Source organism: Myotis nattereri (assembly GCF_964212035.1).
Source record: "Myotis nattereri genome assembly, chromosome: 14".
Lineage (NCBI taxonomy): Eukaryota > Metazoa > Chordata > Mammalia > Chiroptera > Vespertilionidae > Myotis > Myotis nattereri.
The window spans coordinates 21,019,530-21,033,289 of NC_138089.1; the positions used below are offsets into that span (position 1 = coordinate 21,019,530).

Genomic DNA, 13,760 nt, shown 5'->3' on the forward strand with positions numbered 1-13,760 from the left:
GAAATCGGCATGAGCTGAAGCATTTCAATTTAGATTGCTTTTTCAAATATTTATATCAAAATTATCATGTGGAGCCACCTGGTGCCCAGGGAATAATATTCTATTGGGTGTCAGTTTTCCCTTACTTCAAAGGTTGAAATGCATATTCGTGTCTCCAATTAAAGGCCATCCTAACACTACTGGAAACACCACTGGATACCTGGGATGCTGGTTGTAGGTAGATCCCCTGAGCATGGAATAAGAGAAAGGTACAGGAAGGCAAGCACTTGGCCAACTAGAGAGGAATTTCCAGGTACCCTGAAGGAAGTCATAGCTGACCACGAGAATACCCCATTAGAGCCTGACAGCCAGCAACTCCATAGGTGCCTTCACTGAAAAGAGCTTGGCAATAAGGCAAGAGGCCACATATAATTTATATGGACAGCTCTCTCCTGAAACCAATACTTTTTAAATTAATTTCTTACATTCAAAAACATGTCCTCTGAGTTAAAGGAGAAAAATAAAAAAGAATCATGTAGTCTTGTTCTGCATCTTAAAGACAACAAAATTAAAGCCCAAAGAGCCCCAGTGACCTGTCCAAGGTCAAACACCAAGCCCTAGCCCAGCTCTAATGTTCTTTCCTTGCACTACATCCTTCTGCCTCTGTGGCCAACAAATGTGTGCGAGTCCGATGGCAGCTTAATTATGTTTATGGAACTCAATTTATAAAAGCTCCATTAATAACTTTTTTCCACCAGAGTTAATAATCCTACTCCCCACACATCCATATGGTTCTAAGTGTGTCTTTCTGAATATCAGGCATACCTGTACTTTCCTTCTCAAGACCACAGGCAAGACTCTCTTGAGATCTGAGGTCTCAATGAGCTTGGTGACTGACTGAATATAAACCTGACAAGATGCACATAATCCCTGGCAAAGACTTTGTCCACCATATACAAACACCCAAAGGATTGAAGAATTTGCTTGCCATCAATATTTAAAATCAAATCTCCTTAGTTATCTCTCAAGATGTTTCCTTGATACCCTAGTTGTGGACAAAAATTAATATTTAAACATGGCCCATCTACACTGAGGCAATGGGATTTTACACTTGAAGAGTAATAGTAATTAGTCTTTGCTGTGCTGGGCATGGTTGTTCTGTTCTGGAACAGCTATGGGGCTTCCAGCTGACTGTGGCCCATAACATATTAAGAAGGCCGGGTGCCTTGCCTGCCTATCTCTATGATGTAATCAACAGGTAATTAAAAACAACCTGATGTGTTTCAAAGACTAAGATCTTGGTGAAGACAGTGGAAGACATGACTTTGCTGCCCCAAATGTTATAGAAGGGTGGAGGAATACCAAGGAGAGAGAGTGCTGGATTCTAGTCTAGACCAGGGGTCGACAAACTATGAGCTGCAGGCCAAACCCACCCTGCCACCTGCTTTTGTACAGCATTTGAGCTAAAAGTGGCATTTACATTTTTAAATGGTTAAAAAAATCAAGAGAGTATTTTATGACACGTGAATGTTATACAAAATTCAAATTTCAGTTTCCATAAAAATGGCTTCATTAGAAACCATCTGTCTACATGTTGCCAATGGCTACTTCTGAGCAACCCAGAGGAGAGGGCAGAATTGAGTTGTGACACAGACATTATGGCCTGCAAGGCAAAATACATTTACTATCTGGCTCCTTATATAAAAAAAGAATATATAGCCACATTCTAGATCAAGGACCACAATCTCTTGCTGTAGGACCCTAGGGATGTTCAGTGATCTCTCTATATTCCATTGTTTCCATCTTCAAAATCCCAGACTTTCTATAAAGGGATATAGGCTGGAATAATATTAATGAATTATGTGTGTTCCTCCATTGAAATAAAGATGCCATGTAGTTCATTGAGACTATAATTATTATATTGTTAAATTATTAACTCTGATTGTCATATTAACAATAGAGATCATAATTACATGATCTTGGGTGATACTGCAAGGTTCTCAGGAAGGCAAGTGGAAACTCGTTTCTGGGCACATGGAGTTTTCTCCCCTTTAATCTCACACTCCCAGAGGTTTCACTTGCTTGACAAAAGGAAACTGTGATGAGAGAATGTGCAGAAATATAACATAAAGTATAAAATTGTCCATTAGTCAAGGCATGTTGGATCAGCAGTGAACAATTTACCGTGACTAGAGAGAACAACAAAGTTGAGAGGATCACAGATTTTTTTTAATCAAAATGCTGTTTTCTGTACTGTTTCGGGGAAGGATTCGAGTTTGGGCTATTTGGATGATGCTTTTTGGGATTTACCAGAAATTTCAAGGGAAATCTGGGAGTGAGAACTCAACTAATCTAATGAGGAGTTGCAACTTTTTAAACAATACTAGTGAAAAGGAACCCTTTGCTTAATTTGAGGGTCCCCTTGCACGACCAGGGTCTTGGCTCATCCAATATAATCTCCCTCCTTCATCCTCTCCATGAAAGGCATTGACATATAAATATAAACAATAGATGTGCATACATACACACACACACACACACACACACACACTCCTATAACAACAAGGAAAAGGAGAGAAAAGGGGAGAAACAAGGAATAACATGCTGGTGCTGCTTAAACCTTATTACCAAACTAGACACAGACTTTGGGGTTGAAAATAAAAACATACCCTCCCTGCCTAACATGGAGGATAGAGGGACTTCTATAATCCTGTAAGCATGTGGTCACTGGTGAAGGGAAGCAAAAACCTACTATAACCCTCAGATGCTCTGTTCTCTGAAGTTACAGAGAAATATGAAATCCTATAAAGTGTCTAAAATTTAAAAGCTACATCTCAATCTGCGGGCCTTCTCGCTAGAGACTGCCCATTCAAGAGGCACTGTATTACTATGAATGGCCTTTTAACAAGTTATTATTGGAATCCTGGTTAATCTCATTTGGATTTTGGTTTAGCCTCAAAATCTACATGTCAGCTGTTTTTCCCAGCAACTCTGTGGCATGGAAAATAATTTCTAAACTTCTGTGAGCTTGTTCAAATTCTACCAAACAAATAAACAAACAGGCTCAGCTCGGGGAAATGGCTGTTGAAATGCTACCACTCTTCATTTATGGCCAAGCCTCCTGGCACTGTCTGGATCAAGAAGAACCAGACTCCAGCCATCGAAGGGGTGTCCCCCCGTTTTCACGGCCAGCTGGATGGGTCCCCGCTCCATTTCTACCCTCTCTGCCAGAGTTCTTTGGCTCCAAAGAGAAAGGAAGGGAGAACTAAGGGCTTGTGCTGGGCTGATTTATATGGTACTGAGGAGGCAAGGGAAATATAATAGGGGGAAAAACCCATTTTGGCTTTAGGGCTGTGCTAAGTTATGGAAAGCATGAAAGGTATGCAATTTATGTTCCCTATCTTCCGTTTCGGAGACTAGTAAAGCAACCTTCCTCGGTGTATAAAAGGACAATTTTAGCCCATGAAGCCTCTTCACCTGGGAAATAACTCCTGGCTCTCTAAGAGCTTACCGGGGCCAGCCTGGCCTTCTGGGCTCCTCCAGGAAGGGGCCACTAGGCGCACTGGGCAAGCACTCCCCAGGCAGCCCAGGGGCGTGGAGGGAGTCAACACTGGCCTCCTGCTCTCTAGAATGGACACTAAATGCCTGAGGAGGAAAGATGATGAGTCTTGCTGAGTGAAGAGAGGGTCTGCTTCCCTTCCCCAAAACACTGACTTGCAGGGTTTCTTTTTCAGTCAACTCCCCAGTGGCTCTAGCTAACGCAACTGTCATCCAGAGAAAGAACCCTCCACCAGCTCCCTCGCCACACAGCTTACCCAGTAGAGCACGTCTGTCCAGCCCTCCATGGTGATGCACTGGAACACGGTGAGCATAGCAAAGGCAAAGTTATCGAAGTTGGTGATGCCTTCGTTGGGGCCAACCCAGCCACTCCTACACTCCGTGCCGTTAACGATACACTGGCGTCCATTCCCTGAGAACGCACATGGCGCTGGGTCCTCTTCAGCTACGATATCTGCAAGCAGAGCAAGAAGGCTTCACCACCCAAGGATGAACATCGGGACACCCAAGCCTGAGGAGGCCGAGCACCCTTGCTTCCTCCCATCTCTGCTGTTTCCGAATCCCACTTGGCCTTCAAGGTCCGCTCCACACAGTGCCTCCTCCGTGGAGTTCGCCATTTCCTGTACTCACAGCACCTTTCTCTCCCGGGGCTCTCTCCTCTGTGCTCACTTACAGCACCTTTCTCTCCTCGTGCTCCCTGGCAGCACCTTTCTCAAGTCTGTATACAATGCCACTGATGCACCTCGTGTTCTAATTTTGGGGGGTCCCTTGTCTTGCTTGCCAGGACACATTATACAGGAAATCAGGATCAAAAAGGAGCTTTATTTATTTTGAACATAATTCACACTAGGAACTGGCCCAGTAAATTTACTGGTACATTTGGCTTCTTTTTTTCTCACTCTCATTTTGTTTCAGATTTTCTCAAAACCACAAAAGTTGTTTGAGAGGAAATAAAAAGTTGGGTGAGCGACCATTTTCATTACTCACCTGAGTCAGCAAAAAAACATGTTTTGTGCATTTTTCCAATAAAAAGTTCCAATCCTATAATAGCATAGATTATGATTACAAATAATACCAAAAGGGCTATGTGAAGGAGGGGAACCATGGCTTTTATAATGGAGTTCAGGACAACTTGTAAACCTAGGAGAGAGAGAAATAAGTTTGTGAGCCAGGAAGAAACTTCAGGGATGCACATATATAATTCCTAATGGCACCTGCTTTGCATGTGACACATAGTAATAAGACTCAAAGAGATATCTCAAAGCTTTCAATTAGCGTTACTCTGGATGTGAAATAAGTTAAAACGAAAACTTAAAGATCATCTAATCCAACTTCCTCACTTGACAGATGGGGAAGGCCTAGAGAGGGGACTGTCCAGTTTCAAAGTTAGTCATTCATGCATGCATTTGTTCATCCATTCAACAACGTTCCTTGAACATCTACCACGTGGCAAGCATCAGGTTAGTGCTTTGGGAGATTTGAGGATGTATTACATAATGTGCCTTCTCTCCAAGAGCTTGTATCCTAGGAGGAGACATAAGAATTAAATGCAAAGGAAAGGTCACACACAAATGCTGTATGAGTAACATCAGTCACAGTTACACATCGTTTCTGAGTGGGGAGGAGAAAGAGGACTGGGTGGCAGCCCCCTTTCGGCAGGGCCTGGGTCTGAGGAGGGCGATTTCCACAGGTGGGCAGGGGAGAGGCTATGCCAGGCAGAGGGGAGAGCGCACCAAGCGCACAGAGGTGAGCCAGCGCTGTATGGGCTCGGGATGGGGAGCCTTGGCTGGTGAGAACAAGTGGAAAGGAGTATCAGGAAGGAAAAGCAGCCTGCAGCTAGGTAGCTCTGGGCTTTGAATCTGGGCTACAGGACCATCTTTAGTCTGTTAGCGAAAGGCAGCCTCTTTAGCAAGACGAATGGGGCAGCAGTAGATAGGATCGGTGGAGACCAGAACTCAGCAACTGAATTTGAGGGAGAAGAAGGTACCTATAGAGGCAGGGTCATGGGGAAATCCTAGTGCCCAGCCAAAAAAAAAAAAAGCATGTCAAAAGGAGGCTCTCCTGGAATGAGGGAGGCAGGAGACAATCAGAGGAAAGAGAGGGTAAGAGCAACTCAGAACCAGTGAGTCGATCGCGGCACAGCAAGAAGAGGAAAGCATGCTGCAGCGGAACCCTGGGCTTGAGAGATGGGGAAGGGACACGAAAGCCTGGAGGCTGTCCATGGAGTGATACTCAGAACCATGGTATAGGAAGAGAAAGAGGGAGAATGGAAAGGGGGATGGTGGGTGGGAGGAGGCAGAAGACTGAGGGACAGTGATGGCCAGGAGACCAGAACTCATACTAGAACCTGACCTCCACGTTTAGTGTCCTACCTTCTTCCCACCACCCATGACCACAGCTTCTGCTCTGCACAGTTCACTCTCCTCTTTATTCTCTTTCCCTTCCCCTCCCCACTGTCTCACCTCATTCAAACAGCCCTTTTCTAATATTCTCTCACTCTCCCAATACATACTCAAAGAATGAAGGAATATAAGCTGAGATGCTAGAATTAAATAAGTTAGAAATCAGAACACACCAAGTAGAGAGAAGAATACTTACCAGCAATAAGAAAGATGGGAAAGAGGTGGGGACTGGTTGGGGAGGGAAGACGAATCAGAGGATTTCAGACTCACAAAGAGCCCATCTTTCCAAGACCCTCATTATGACCCAAATCCTAGGTACTGCCTTTGGATGTTTAAGTGCTCAAATGGTTTCTTTTGGGGGAAAAAATGATCATTAAGATGATTGCTAATGTTTCCACCTTCTAGAAAGAACAGACAGAGGGGGAAAGAAAACATCTGCTTTAATCCAATCGGATAGGGGTTTTTTGTTGTTTATTTTTTAGATGTGGATAGGCCATTCAAAATCACCATTCAGCAGTTAGCTCTTCTCAATTCCACGGCAGTGAGCCATGTGTTTCACGAACATGTTCATATTTAAGGCTCTGCTGTACTTCAGACTGGCCACATTTGTGAGATAATGAAGCTGTATCTCAAGGTGAATTGTACACTTTTATGTGACATTAAGCTCCTCTGTATATTGTCGATGTGTACAGAGCTCACGGGGGCTCTGATCACGGAGGCAGAGGGGTGACGTGGAAAGAACACCAGGAACTGGGAGACTGTGGGTCTGGCCTGTTGGCCACCCACTGGCTACAGGAACCTGAACAAGTCACTACCCCTTGGTGGGCCTCGGCTTCCTCATGTAAAGGTGATGCTGTTGGGCGGATGCTCTCTAGGGATCTTTCCCACTTGGATGGGCTGGGATTCCGATAAACACTCATCAGTTAACTGCGTGTGGGTGGCTAAGGGCTCCACAGATGTCTGAACTACTCTCTTTTGAAACATGCATTTTTTTACCTTCCACTGGATAAATACATTCACACACACACACACACACACACACACACAGAATCCTGTCTTATAGGACAGTCTCAATTCTCTTTAGAAATGACTGGACATTTCCCAGATAAGTGTCAACAGCCACACTTTCCCAGGCCTCTTGAACAATTTCAGGTACTCGAGAAGAAATCACCGGGCCACAGACGCCAACCGGCATGGGAAGCAGCATGAGCCAGAGCCCCCGACCCCTCTCCCCAAAGCCCATTGGGTCTGATGAGAGGCTTGGGTGTTCCCTCCAGGGCGGTTAAAATACAGCTGAAAAATTCTCACACAAGACTCAGGTCCCTTTCTCCCTGCTGATCCCCAGGAGAACGTGATGCAGACCTCGGTCAAGTTTCAAAGTGGTATTTTTTGGGGAAAAGGAAGAAACACAGTTTAGCACTGGTTCTTGAGAGGCTGTGGGGGCACCGGACTAGTCATTTAGTGACAAGCTCACGAGGCAAGGGAGCCAGACCTGGCCGAGTTCTCACCGCCATGCACGCGAGCCACAGCACACACGCAGGCAGGCTCCCTGCCATTTGCTGGGGGTGGGGGGGTGGGGGGGGGTGTCATGGTTACTTGGAAATTAGATTAAGCTGTAACAACTACATCTGAAAGAACGTGTTTGCTCACTGAACTTCTCATGTAACCATGTTCCACCCTAACAGAGCCAGTCATTTCCAAGGTATTCCTATTTTTCTCAATTGCTTCCAGACAGTTCTGTGGTTTTGACTTGTGCTGATCTTTTTCAATGAAAATAAATGAACCATCTGGAAAAACAAGTACACATAAAACACCACTTCCTACATTTTAAAATGTTAAATTTGGAAATGGTGTTTTCTTCCAGAGAATTTCTGGTGCGTTCTGAGAGCCAACAGGTTTAATAAAAACTCACAGAGACTTGCTGAAGGAGCCAGACCATGGTCTGTGTCCTTCTGACGGCTTTCCAAGGGTGGAACACAGGCACAGCCTGCAGGCCTGATCCTCCCACCCAGTCCTGGGAAAGGTGCTAGGACACCTACCCTCTGAGGTTCCCAGCAGGGGAGGGGGTGTCCCATCAGGAACAGAGCCCAGGGAGGCACGCCCCACACCCCTTACAGAAGCAACAGCCTGCGCTCCTGGCCAGGGCACAGACAGGACATCTGTTCCCACTCAGGTGGCACTCAGCCTGGCCTGGTCTGCAGCAGGCAGCACACGAGGGCCTGGCACACACAGGCAGCGTCGCCAAGTGCACAGCGATGACACCTCTCACCCTGAGGGGCTCCTTGTGCTCCAGACCTCGTGCTGGGGCTCTCCCTGCACTATCTCCAGTCTTTAAACCACCTTCCAGCAGGTTCTAGCCTGCCCTCCTTGCAGGGGAAGGGTGGGGAAGGACACGAAAGCATTCGCCTCTTCCCCAGAGCGGGACAGGCACAGTCCCTAAGAGTAGAGAGCCAAGTTTTTGGAAGTGCAGCCCCGTCACTCCTCACATTGAAGAGAGGCCGTGAGTGGAGCCCTGGATAAGCCACCACTTTCGGAGGAGGTGTCGGCCAGGGTGCTGTCGCAGAAGGAAACCAGACTCGAATCAGGAAGCCTGTACTCAGGCCTCATGCCACCACTTGCTCCATCTCCTCTTTTACGAAGTTGGGATGGCACATGGCTGTCAGTCCCTCTCGGGGCTGTCACGGGATCCAGCGACAACTCAAGCCAAAGTGCATTGCAACCTGCGAAGGCCTCCGGTCGCCCGCAGAGCCTGGGCCGGGCCACCGCAACTCACCTGCAGCACTCGGCTCACATTCCTGAGACCCACCCAGAAGGGACAAATCAACAACACCCCGGCTTTAGGAAACAAAGCTGCTTACTGGGCACTCCTGATACTAGTCGCAGTGGCCGTAACACCCGAAAGGCGCGGAGGGCTTTGACGTCAAAGCCTCCTGATTTGCCACCGGAGTGGTTACCGCCTTCTGTTTCTTTGGTTAATTGTTCCAAAATTACACTAAACAACCTGAAAGAAGAAGAGAGGAAGAAACATTAGAGTCTGTCACCCAGGGAAGCAAAACAGGATGATAGCAGTAGTTATTTCTGAACAAGGGCTAATTCTGCGTGGCTGCTGCTTAAAAAAAGGGAAAGCAAGGCCAAGGCAAGAACCGGGCTGTGATCCCGGAAGGTGACCCCGTGTCTAACATGATTTGGGTCAGGGAATGTTCTCCCATTTCCCTACCAAGGGAACATCCTCAGGCAAGTCCACCAGCATGGCAGAAGGGGCTCACTGGGGTCCAATGATGACAAACGGAATTGCCCCATAGGAATAACGACAACAATAATCATAACGGCTGCCATTTCCGAGCACTCACCAGGTGCTGCCTACTTTACGTACATTATCTCATTAATCCTCACAGACCGTTCTGCAGTAGCAACTATTATTAACACCATTTTACAGCTGAGGAAACAAACTTCCTGGGAGCAAGGGGCGTGCCCAAGTTCACAAAACCAGTGGCAGAACGAACGCATGGATCCAGGTATGTTGGCCCCACGAGGATGTAGGTTCCATAGGGCAAGGAATTTTAGCCTGTGCTGTTCATTTGTTCATTGCATCTCTTCTAGGAAACAGTTCCTGATATGTAAGAAGTGCTCAAAAATATTTGATGAATAATTCAATGTATGAATATTGACTTCGAAGTCCCACATCTTCATCGATATGCTTGCCAATATCCTACCTCCACCCTCAAAGGGGCGTGTGCGGAATGATGTAAACCAGAGGCCAGGGAGCTGTGCAAAGGCCAAACGCAGCAACCTGAGGTATGAAGATCAGCATTTCTCTTTTGAAATGTGAATAACACTGTATCTGGCAGCCACGACAAATTTTTTCCTACTCTCAGAAGGTTTTTCGGATAAAGCTGTTTCCAAGAGATCTGCTCATTTGCCGGTTACTTTTGCTCTTTCAAATAAACATTTGTTCTTTGGAATTGCTGCTTGTTTTTCAGAATAAATATAAATTTGCCCATTTCAAATAGAATCAACTCCGGCCAATCAGATTGTGGGAATGATTGGCCCAGCAACAAAGAAAAGGTTTCTAAAGTTTAATTAGCAGCCAAAGCAGAAACTCGGCCCCCACGGGCACGCCTCTGGATGGCCAAGACACCACGTCCATAAAACACAGGGTGGTCTGAAGTGCAGCCCTGACCCGGCACAGACATGCCATTCCGGGGCACTGAAAGTCCAGTCGTTTGTTTTAGTAACACTGCAGCAATTAGCAATGAACCCAGGCGGGTGAGGGGCGAACTGAGTCAGTCTCTACCTTTTCAAAGCTTCAGATGACAGGCTTCTCTCATTAGCATAGTTTTTTAATGACTGTAAACCCCTGCAGCAAAGCTAAAGTTCAAAGTCTCCCTCCAAACAAGTTTATAGCTTCACAAAAACAAAGAAAGAAAGGGGGAGAAAGAAAACCTCAAACTTCTGAAATGTGGCAGCCACAGGAATTTTAATCCCAAAGGGTTAGGCAAGTAATTTATGCAGGTAGTGACTTAAGATTGCTTTCAAGTGCCAGTGTTTTGCAATGTACACTCTGTGGTCCCTTATCCCCTGTTCTTCAGCAATGTTCTTGAAAACAGGTGAATACTGCCCCTCCCCTACTAGAGGAAGCTAAGTCTGAGAGGGAAGCTGGCTGCTGTTTCCAGACAGCCATGAGTGGAAGTGGTCAGGGGTTGGGGCTGGCTTCCTTCCGGTGAGCTAGGAGGCATTAAAACAAGTCCCTCGCCTTCCCTGGGCTTCAGTTGCCTCTGTGTAAAATGAGAAAATGGGATTAAATGATCCAGAGCCCCACACCCTTCCCATCCTAATATTTTGTGATTCTACTCCCTTCAACACCACCCCCAACCAACAAAAATTTACCATGTGCCTAAAGAGATAAGGACATGAGGAGAAAGTATTTGATATTAGATTATTATTAAAAGTTTACCCCAAGCTCTGGCCTGTGTGGCTCAGTTGGTTGAGTGCCATCCCATGCACCAAAAGATCCCCAGTTCTACTCCTGGTCAGGGGACTTGCCTGGGTTGCGGGCTTGATCCCTAGTAAGTGGCATGCAGGAGGCAGCAAGTGCTGTTTCTCTCATATCTGGATATCTCCCCCCGCCCTTTCCCCAAGCCCCATCTCCTTCTCTGTCTAAAAATCAATTTAAAAAAACATTAAAAATAATGTACCCTAAGACAGGAGACAAAAGGCAAGCGGCTACCTAACCTGACTCAAGTCAGAAGCACCAGAATGAGCACTGCACATCCTTCTTCACAAAGCTTAAATGAAGAGCTGAATGCTCTGTTCATCGAAAAAATCAGAGGTATGGGATAACTGTGGCTCAGATCAAGCATTCCTAGACAGGGTACAGTATCAGCTCTGGTAGACCCAATGAGTCCTCCTATGGCCACATTTTAGACATATCAATTCCTTTCCCAATGTCTCTGTTACTAGGAATCTTGACAAAAGCAGGTCAGGGCTGACTTGGAATGGAAAATCCATTGGACTGAGATACAGTTTGTAGTTGGAAACTTTAGGGAGTAGGAATTTGATTCCAATGAAGACATTTAATTTTTCAACCTTTTTAACTTTTCTTCCACTCTTTGACTACAATTTAGTGCATATTTTAGAAGAATATTGTAATGTTCTAAAGTTTTTCATATTTAATGGAAAAAAGACCAAGTCCAGTTCCAATACTTTAACTTCCTTGAATTTTTACTTTTTCAAAAACAATGTTATAGCTGCTAAGTTATAATAAAATACAACCATTTTAAGCATATAATGGCATGTTTTGACAAAAGTATAAGCCTAAGTAATGACCCCACAATCAAAACATCCAGTATCTCCAAAAGTTCTCTCACGCCTGTTGTAGTCTTCCTCCCTCTAAGCACAGCCTTGGGTAGCGGTTGGCTGATTATCAGTTGGGGCTTTTTCCCTTTTCTTGAATCTTATATAAACAGAACCATACAGCTTGTTCTTTTTTGTTTATCTTCTTTTGCTCACCATGTTTTTGAGAGTCATCCAAGTTGTTACATTAATCAGCAGTTCATTTCTTTTTATTGTTGAGTGATACCACAATGACTTTACCCATTCACCTGTTGAGAGATATTTGGGTTGTTTCCACCACCTTTTCTCTATTATGAAATAAAGTCTCTTTGTGAACATGTATTTTCCCTTATCTTGACTAAGTGCCTACTAATAATACTGGTAATATAGTCATATGGTAAGTATCTGATTAATATTGTAAGAAATTGGCAAACTTTTCCAAAATGATTGTGCCATTTTCCATTTCTACAAGCAGTGTATGAGTTTCAGTTGCTCCATATCTTGGTTACCATTTGGTAGTGTCCATCTTTTTACATTCAGTAATACTAGTGGGTATGAAAATGCTGTCCTTGTGGCTTTAATTTGCATTTCTCTAATTACTAATGATGAACATCTTTTCAGATGCTTGGTGACCATTTACATATCTTCTTTTGTGAAGATCTGTTCAAATCTTTTGCCCATTAATGTACTGGGTTGTCTTCTTACTATTGAGTTGTAAGAGTTCTTTATATATTCTAAATACAAATCTTTAATCAGTATGTACTGCGATTTTTCCCCCCAATTGGTGCATAACTTTTTCATTTTCTTCACACTGTCTTTTGAAGAAAAGTTTTCAATTTTGATAAGGTCCAAATTTTCAATGATTTCTTTTATGGCTAGTGCTTTTTGTGTCCTAAGAAATCTCTGCCTACCCTAAGGTCATAAAGATTTTCTCCTAAACATTTTATAGTTTTAACTTTCACATCTAGGTCTAGGATCTGTTAAGGTAGCATCTATATGAAGTATGAGGTAAGAATAGAGTCTTTTTTTATATACGGGGGAAATAGTTGTTCTAGCACCATTTGATGAAAACAGCTTCCTCAACCCATTGAATGATCAAGGAATTTTGTCTAAAACCAATTTTATGGGCGGGGGGAAAAGAATTGCCTTTGGCCTGGTGTGCTCAGTGGTCGAGCATCAACCTATGAACCAGGAGGTCACGGTTCGATTCCTGGTCAGGGCACATGCCTGGATTGCGGGCTCCATCTCCAGTGTGGGGCATGCAGGAGGCAGCTGATCATTGTTGTTTCTATCTCTCTCTCCCTCTCCCTTCCTCTCTGAAATCAATAAAAATAAATTTTAAAAATAATAAAAATAAAACCAATTTTATGAGTCTATTTCAAGACTCTATTCTGTTCCATTGATCTTGTTGTCTACTCCTTATGTCAATATCACAGTCTTGACTACTTATTATAGTTTTATAATAAGCCTTAAAATCAGGTTCTAGCTTTGTTCTTAAATATGTCTTTAGCTACTCTAGAGCCTCTCTAATTTCCATTTAAATTTTCAAATAAATTTGTCAATCTATATAACAATCTTGCTGGGATTTAGATTAGGATTCACTCTGTAGCTTAATTTAAGAAGAACTGATATCCTAACAATATGGAGTTTTCTAATCTATGACACTGTACATCATTCCATTTTTTAGGTCTTCTTTAGTTTCTCAGAAAGGTTTAGTCATTTCAATGCACTATCCCTACATATTTCATGTTTGTTAATGCAACAGTAAATAGCAGTCTTTAAAATTTCATTTTCCAATAGTTTGTGACTATTACATAGAAATTCTCAGGGGTTTTTTCATACTGACCTTTTACCCAGAAACATTGCTAAATCATTCAGAAAACATAACTTTGTTTGATTTTCATCCTTTTAAATACACTCAGACCTGTTTTATGTCCCCAGATATGTCTCTCTTGGTTAATACTCCATGTGCATATGAAAAGAATGTGT

At 44.0% G+C, this 13,760-nt stretch overlaps 1 protein-coding gene across 4 annotated transcripts in view; it reads right to left on the minus strand.

The window, feature by feature from the left end:
- CACNA1D (calcium voltage-gated channel subunit alpha1 D) overlaps positions 1 to 13,760 on the minus strand; it is a 296,908-nt gene that overhangs the window by 135,191 nt on the left and 147,957 nt on the right. For all 4 annotated transcript variants that reach the window (XM_081105979.1, XM_081105978.1, XM_081105980.1 and 1 more), the window contains exons 5-7: positions 8,798 to 8,940; positions 4,525 to 4,677; positions 3,795 to 3,991 (exon numbers count right to left, since the gene is read on the minus strand). In XM_081105979.1, the coding sequence (XP_080962105.1) occupies positions 3,795 to 3,991; positions 4,525 to 4,677; positions 8,798 to 8,940 (493 nt within the window). The remainder of the gene's footprint in view (positions 1 to 3,794; positions 3,992 to 4,524; positions 4,678 to 8,797; positions 8,941 to 13,760) is intronic.